Below are 8,143 nucleotides of genomic sequence, written 5' to 3' on the forward strand. Positions count from 1 at the left end.
ACATGCAGTGATAGCGTATCACTATCCCATACTCATCTAGGAATCACATAGGATGTAGTGATAGCGTATCACTATCCCATACTCATCTAGGAATCACATAGGATGTGATTGACAAAGTGTTGTCTACCTAAATAGCATGGTTACCTGGAACGGACGGTCTGGCATTTGCGGAACGGTTTGTCCGTTCCTCAGCGGAACGAACGTTCCTCAGCGGAACTCTTCCAGATCGCTTCGTCGCTCTTTTCTCGCGTTGTTCTCTTCACGTGTGATCCATCCCTAATGGTGTGTGACCCTGTAGGCCCATTCGAAGTGGCAGTGGTTTCGGAAACCTTTCCCGCACCACAAGTCATGGTTAGCCTCTAGCAAGACGCCATGACCACCCACCTAGAATAGAGTTAGAGGTGATCTAACAAAGCCAGCAATAGTTCGAGTTCTGATCCTTTGTCTCACGATGTCGTATGTTGAACAAGGGTATGGTATGAGTCACCCTTCAAGTTCAACCGCTTACTCGTCTAGGCAAACCGACTGATAAAATAGATGTACATTCATCTATAGCGTGGCCACGCATTTTCACAGTCCGATTTCCACGAGGGGCCCAGCGACATCTCTCCTGCGTAGGAGGTGACAAGTCCCGTATTGCATGTCTACTATCTGCATATGATTGGTGAACGTATCTGAGCAACGCCGTTATGATCATCCGGTTAAAGACGACGTTTGACGCAGTCAAGACACGTCACTCCTCATATCAGATACTCTAGACATCTCAGGTCTGAGGATCCAAGAACGAACCGCTGTATGAGATTCAAGTCATGACTCATGTCCATGTGACAATCTCATGCGGGTCATCCAGTAACTCGTTCCAAACGAGAACCCATGATTGTGATTTGCATCTAATGCATATGATCATAATCATCTATCACACATCATGCTGGTCTTAATTCATCATTATTCCCACAATGATAACTGACCAGGGAATTTAGAATCATCTGCAATGATTCAAGGATATTTACCGTAATATAACAAACATGCTAATCATATAACGGGAAAAGTAATGCATTCATAAACCAATGAATCAATACATAGTCAAAATGTCATATCACGGATCATCGTAGAGCATTACAACCAACAGTCGGGCTGGGCCGAGGTCTCCTGGACTGGTGCGGACTTCCTCGGACGCGTGCGAGGGAGGCTTCCGAGCCGTGCGAGGTTTGCTGGGCTGGCCTAGACTTCCTCGGACGCGTGCGATAGGCTTTCTCGGGCTGGTGCGAAGTTTCTCGGACGCGTGCGGGCTTCCTCGATCTTCCGACCATCCGTGACTTAGCCTGCACAAACCGATGAACGCGAAAAAAGAAAGGGAATAGGGAAATGAAAAATTACCCATTTTTCCTCCTGACATGCTCCCCCACTCAAGCTCGGGACGTCCTCGTCACGTACTTAGCCCCTTGGGAAGCTAGTTATGGGTGGCATTGAATTCACGGACCTTGTCCGCGAATTGCCAAAGGTCGTCTTCGCGTTCCCACGAATTTTGAGAGTCGGGAAGTCCTTTCCACTTGATATAGTACTCTCGGTACTTAGCCCCTTGCTTGCTGATTGGCCGGCGGTCAAGTATCATCTCGGCCTCCTTTGTGTATTGGGCCGTGGAAGGAATGGGAGCTCTCTTGGACCTGTTTCTATCAACATCCGAAGGGTCAGCTTTATAAGGCTTTAGAAGACTTACGTGGAACACGGGGTGAATCCTGATCCTCTCCGGAAGTTGTAGTTTGTAGGCCATCTTTCCGATCCTCTCGATGATCGGGTATGGTCCGTCAAACTTGCGAGTCAAGCCTCGGTGGAGAGTCCGCATCTTGAGGAAATGATGTGGGATGATCTTCACCATGACTTGGTCTCCTACATTGTACTCCATGGGTCTCCGTTTCTTGTCCGCCCACTTCTTCATGCGTGCGGCGGCCTTGTGCAACCAAATCCAGGTTTGGTCGGTCTCCTCTTGCCACTCACGTGCAAAGGTATGAGCTGCTGGGCTCGGGCCATCATATGTGAGGGAGAGGCCACTCGGAGTTGTAGGGTGTCGTCCCATCACTATCTCGAACGGTGACTTGCCGGTCGACTCGCTCTTGTGGAGATTGTGGGAGAATTGCGCCATGTCTAAGTGTCGGGACCAATCCTCTTGGTGGGCTGAGACGTAGTGTCGAAGGTAGAGTTCCAAGAGTGAGTTGATCCTTTCGGTTTGTCCGTCGGTTTCCGGGTGGAAGGCCGTGGAGAACCGAAGTTGTGTTCCCATGAGCTTGAACAATTCCGTCCAAAATTTGCTGGTGAATCGTCCATCTCGATCGCTAATGATGGACCGAGGCAATCCCCAAAGCTTGACCACGTGCTTGAAGAAGGCTTGGGCTACTTCGTCTGCGGGGCATTGCTTAGAGAGAGGGATGAAGGTCCCGTACTTACTAAATCTGTCCACAACTACAAAGATAGCTCCAAAACTATTAGAGTTAGGTAAAGTGGTAATGAAATCCATAGATACCGATTGCCACGGGTGATCCGCAATGGGGAGAGGTTTGAGAAGTCCCGCAGGGGGCCTTTGCTCGATCTTGTCTTGTTGGCACACAAGACACGTCTCGACATATGCTTCTATGTCCTTCTTCATCTTCGGCCAATAGTAATGCTCGGTTACTAAGGCTAGAGTCCGCTTTTCTCCGGGGTGTCCGGCCCACCTTGAGTCGTGGGACTCCTTGAGAATTTCCCGTCTAAGTTCCTCACTCTTTGGCACGTAAATCCTGCGTCCACGAGAATAAACAATACCATCTCTTTCCCAAAACTTACGGGTTTGGTGTTGTCGGACTAGTTGGAGGAGGTGGTTGGCCGCGGGATCATGGGTCATGGCCTGTCGGATCCGAGATGTAAAGTCGGTCCTAGGCTCACTTCCCGTGAGTGTGGCCAGCTCAATCTTGCGGGAGAGTGCGTCGGCGACTACGTTTGCTTTGCCCGGCTTGTACTCCAAGGTATAGTCGAACTCCGCAAGGAAGTCTTGCCAACGGGCTTGCTTGGGGCTGAGCTTCTTCTGTGTTTGGAAGTAGCTCGTCGCCACATTGTCGGTCTTGATCACAAATGTTGACCCGAGAAGGTAGTGTCTCCATGTTCGGAGGCAATGGATGATTGCTGTCATCTCTTTCTCTTGCACTGTGTATTTCTTCTCGGCGTCATTTAACTTCCTGCTCTCGTACGCTATGGGATGTCCTTCCTGCATAAGAACACCACCAATTGCAAAGTCGGAAGCATCGGAATGTACCTCAAATGGTTTGCCGATGTCGGGCAACACCATGATGGGTTCCTCGGACACAAGGGTACGTAGCTTGTCTAATGCGGCTTGGCACTTGTCCGTCCATTGCCACTTGCGATCTTTCTTCAACATATCCGAAAGAGGGGCTGCGATCGAGGAGTAACCGAGGATAAACCTGCGGTAGTAGTTAACCAATCCTAGGAAGGACCGTAACTGTGGGAGAGTCCTCGGAACAGCCCACTCTTGGATCGACTTGATCTTCTTCGGATCCATCAAGAGTCGTCCTTCCTTGACGTAGTGGCCTAGAAACTCCACCTCGGTTTGGGCGAAGCTGCACTTTTCGAGCTTGATGTATAGCTCATTGTCTCGGAGGACGTTCAAGACAGTCCTTAGGTGACCTACATGCTCACTCAAGTCTCGGCTATATACAACAATATCATCCAAGTAGACCACAACAAATTTGTCCAAATAATCATGGAATATTTGGTTCATCATGGTGCAAAATGTAGCCGGAGCATTGGTGAGACCAAAGGGCATTACCTTGAATTCGAATGACCCATACCTTGTTGTACACGCGGTCTTGGGCTCGTCTCCTTCGGCAACACGCACTTGGTAATATCCCGACCTCAAGTCGAGTTTAGAGAACACTCGTGCCTCCCTGAGCTGATCAAACAAGTCGGCTATTAGTGGAATAGGATATTTGTTTTTGACCGTTACCTTGTTCAAAGCTCGGTAGTCAATGCACATCCTTAGGGATCCGTCCTTCTTCTTTTGGAATAGAACGGGAGCGCCGTAGGGTGCCTTTGAGGGTTGGATGTAGCCGGCCTCGAGTAGGTCTTCAATTTGCCTCTTGAGTTCGGCCAATTCAGGAGGAGCCATGCGGTAGGGGGGCATTGCCGGTGGCTTGGCTCCGGGGATCAGCTCAATGGCGTGATCTATGCCACGTCTCGGGGGAAGCCTCTTGGGGAGTTCCTCGGGCATAACCTCTGAAAATTCATTCAAGACACGTCTTACCTCGGCCGGGATCGTGGGTTGATCCGGCTTATCCGTCTCATCTCCTTGGTTGAGCTCTCGGACAGTGGCCAAGTAGGACTCGGAGTTCTTGACTCCTCGTTTGAACTGCATGGCCGTGAGGGTAGAAGACGCGGTAGGTGTGGCTTTGAGGGGCACCACGGTTGGCTTGTCTTTGTCGATGATTACTAGAGTCGTCGTGGATGCGGGGATGAATGTGCTCACGGATCGGAAGCAGACCCGAAAGTCATCCATCGGGAGGATGGTGAAGTCTGTCTTCCCAACCCAGTCACCAATTTGAATCCGGACGTCGCGAGCGACTCCGGACGCATTTTGAGCCAGGGAGTTGACAGCTTTCACTGTCCCACCGTTTCCCTCCACTCGGAGCTTTAGCCTCTTAGCCTCACCTGCATCCATAAAGTTATGGGAAGCACCGGTATCAAACATAACAGGAACGACTTGGCCTCGGTGTTCTTGTCATCCTCGGGAATGGTTGGCTTGGACAACGTCCCGAAGCGATGTAGGGATCCGACGATGGCTGGGCCTTCGTCTTCGGTGACCTTGTTCTTGCCCTTGTTCGGCTGGGTGGTCACGACATTCATTTTCTTTTGCTTTGGGCAGTCGCGGACCCAGTGCGGTCCTTGGCAAAGGAAGCAAGGGCTCGGGGGAGGCTTGGACTTCCTGTTTTGTCCACTGTAGCCTCCTTGGCTCGGCTTGTCCGAACGCGGCTGTCCTTGGTGAGGAGGGTTGTGTCGGGGTTTGTTCCCGTCCCTTGGCTTGTGCTGTGGGTTAGGACGTCCGGCGCTGTAGTCCGTGAGTCCTTCCACGATGGAGATGGCTGCATTTAGAGTTTCAGCCTCCCTCCTATTCACTTCCAAACGAGCAAAATCTTTTAACCCGTCTTTAAAATGAAACAAAGCATCGTGCTCATTAACATCACCAAGTTCAAGCAAAAGAGAGGAGAATTCTCGGACATAGTCCGAGATACTTCCTGTTTGTCGAAGTCTACGAAATCGTGTTCGTATCTCGTCTCGTGCATTGGAGGGCACGAATTGTTGACGCAAGGCAGTCTTGAATTGGTCCCATGTGGTGATCCGACGTTCTTGGTCCAGCAATGTCCGTCTCCACCATAGTTGGGCGAGGTCTTGGAGATAGTTTCCGGCACCTTTGACCTTGGTCCCATGAGGTTCGGGTAGAAAACAGGTCTAGGTAGGTCACGTATAGGGGTCGGTTGCATCGAATTTCGTTCGATCCGAAAGAACGAACCAAAACGGGGAGAAAGGGGTCCAGAACGAACGGTCTACCCATCTGGAACGGACGGTCTACCCGTCTGGAACGGACGGTCTGGTGGCTTGGTCCCTTCGGTCTGGCCGAAGCTGGAACGGACGTTCCGCGAAAGGTGGAATGGACGTTCTAGGTCAGAACGGACGGTCCAGGTCCAGAACGGACGGTCTGGGCTCATCTTCTTCCCCCGAAACCCTGCAAACCCTAGAACGGACGATCCATGCCTGGACCGTTCGGTCTAGGCGCATCAGGAACTTCGGGTTCCCAATTTTCGTACCAAACTCAACAAGTTATACATAAAAATGATCCCTAGAACATCAGGAATCCAAATCTAACACCAATTTCATGCAATTTCCACTCAAAGCAATCAAATCTCCATTTTCAATTTGATTATCATTTTTGGGCATAATCCGAAACACTCACTTAGCTCAAATTCGAGCTCGGGGTTTCGTTGGGGATGTTCTGTAGGGTTGATTGCTGTGGTTATTTGTTGATTCCGATCGAAATCGGGACTCCAATCGAAGGTTGAAGTTTCAGACTTTTGAGAGAGTTTGTGGGGGAGTGAGAGGGCGAAGTGAGAGGCGAAGAACGACGAAATGGGCGGACCTAGGGCAGTTCTCGCGTCCCAGAAGAAGCAGGAGGTGGCACACGCCGGAGGGAGGCCGAAATTGCGGCGGTGACTCAGCAGAAAGGGAGGGGCGGCGCGTGACCTGGCCAAGGCCGTCGGAACGGACGGTCTGCACAAGCGGAACGGACGTTCTGGCCCGTTTTTGTCCGTTTTTCTCGCTCGTTTCGGTCCAATCCTTCGGGTCAATTTGGTTAGGGTCTAACTTAATATTTTAGGGACATTTTTATGACTTATATTTAATTTTCTAAAATTCGGTTCCATGGTGAAATTTACGGGTTATTACAGTTTGTCAGAGCATTCCGAGCACATAAAGATTTCATTCGAAACCGCAGAGATTAGAGAAGATATAGTAACTATATTAATGGGCACGACGTTCTAGCATCCGTACGTTTTTTTAAAATTTTCTTTTCATCTAGCTCTTACGTTATATAAAACCAATTGTACACCTCTCAACCGGTCCATAAACAGCCTCGTGTTTTTTTTTTGTTATACATCCATACATACGTGTACTATATATATATGTATGTATGTATAGGTTGATTGGTTCACTTATTTACTAAGCTACATATGATTTGTGTTGTAGTAGGTCGTAGTTGTCTAATTAGTTACAGATAAAAATGATTATTGATTGATTCTTGCGCATCTTTACGAGTTAATTAATTTAATAATCGTTTTGTTTTGATTACCAAAAAAAAAATCGTTTTGTTTTACGATATTCCACACATAACGTATAGAGTACGCATACTTTGATTCAAACGATTGATTCGCATATGAATGAATCCCTCAGCTGTTTTTTCCCCTCCTTACCGGTAGTGAAGCACTTCGGTTACGGGGTTGAGAAAAAAATTACAAATATATGTACACACACGGAAACCACACCCATATGTATATACGAACACATACAAAATCACGTAAGTATGTGCATATACGTGTTTTTATCAAATTATGCATGTATGTCTGTGTGTATACATATGTATCTTTGTTTGTTTGTTTTTTTTTTAAATTTCTCACGTGGTGCCGCGAAAGAACCCATTTCCCGATTAATCACGCAATTCTCTGATTACGTATGCTCTTTGCGAGCAAACGGTCTTGACAGTAAGCAATTTGTTAAAATTTTACAGTTGTACAAAATGCTTACAATTAAGGGATTTTTCTAAATAAAAATTGAAAAATTCGAAACGCGAGCACAGACAAGTCCATCAATTTCTCCTTTTCCAGTACTTTTTGACTCACCACATGATGGAAAGATTAAAAAAGATTAAAAAAGAAAACGCAGCAATGAACCATACGTACAGCTGCCGAATCCTCCCATTGTATAATGACTATAACATTATCCCCGCCAGAATGTGACTAGAAAAGCACGAGAGATCTTTCACTTTCACCCGAGTTGTTTCGTCCAGCCAAAGGGCTCCCATTCACGGGAGAAGCTCACCACCGCCTGCTTCTGGGACTCCTCGGTCTCATACCTTCTCGGTCTGTACATATCTTCCTCCGGCAACTGAAGCATCCCTCTTATGACGTTCATTCCGAGATTCCCGTTGAACTGTTTCTCATCATCGATCACGTGGACAAACCCTCTGTTTAGGCCAAACTCCACGTGGAAGTACGGGAAATCCTTTGGAATCGAGTTCCGGAGACCCTTCACACTTGTGTCGATTAGCTTCTTCGCGTTGTGCTGACTCCACTCGTCCTCAGCCTCATCAATGGCCTGAAAGATTTTCATACAGCTAACTAAGAGTAAGAAACCCAATAATTCTACTAACAAGATATTGGACGGAGGAGGGATATAATAAAACAGAACCCTGACCTTCTTGAAATAAAGAGGCGCTTCCTTTGCGATATCCTGAGGCAACGGTATACACTCAATCATACAATGCCGGCGTTGCTGCGATAAACCCATCACTGTCTCCAGAAACACAACCTCTTTCCCTTGTTTTGCAAACATC

General features: G+C 48.1%; 1 protein-coding gene across 1 annotated transcript; it reads right to left on the bottom strand.

The window, feature by feature from the left end:
* Positions 1-7,394: 7,394 nt before the first annotated feature.
* On the bottom strand, positions 7,395-8,137 carry LOC104823115 (CWF19-like protein 2 homolog). The gene is made up of 2 exons (XM_010554537.2): positions 8,005-8,137; positions 7,395-7,905 (listed from the first exon to the last, which is right to left on the bottom strand). Exons 1-2 carry the CDS (start codon positions 8,095-8,097, stop codon positions 7,576-7,578), a joined length of 423 nt encoding a protein of 140 aa, XP_010552839.1. The 5' UTR covers positions 8,098-8,137; the 3' UTR covers positions 7,395-7,575.
* Between the last annotated feature and the right edge of the window lie 6 nt (positions 8,138-8,143).

Source organism: Tarenaya hassleriana, unplaced genomic scaffold (genome assembly GCF_000463585.1).
Source record: "Tarenaya hassleriana unplaced genomic scaffold, ASM46358v1 Cleome398, whole genome shotgun sequence".
Taxonomy (NCBI): Eukaryota; Viridiplantae; Streptophyta; class Magnoliopsida; order Brassicales; family Cleomaceae; genus Tarenaya; species Tarenaya hassleriana.

Excerpts from the sequence above, each read along its gene's own strand:
- LOC104823115 (XM_010554537.2), bottom strand. The coding sequence starts at position 8,097 with ATGGGTTTATCGCAGCAACGCCGGCATTGTATGATTGAGTGTATACCG. Across the intron at positions 7,906-8,004 it reads CGCCTCTTTATTTCAAGAAG|GCCATTGATGAGGCTGAGGA; the intron begins GTCAGGGTTCTG and ends AAAATCTTTCAG.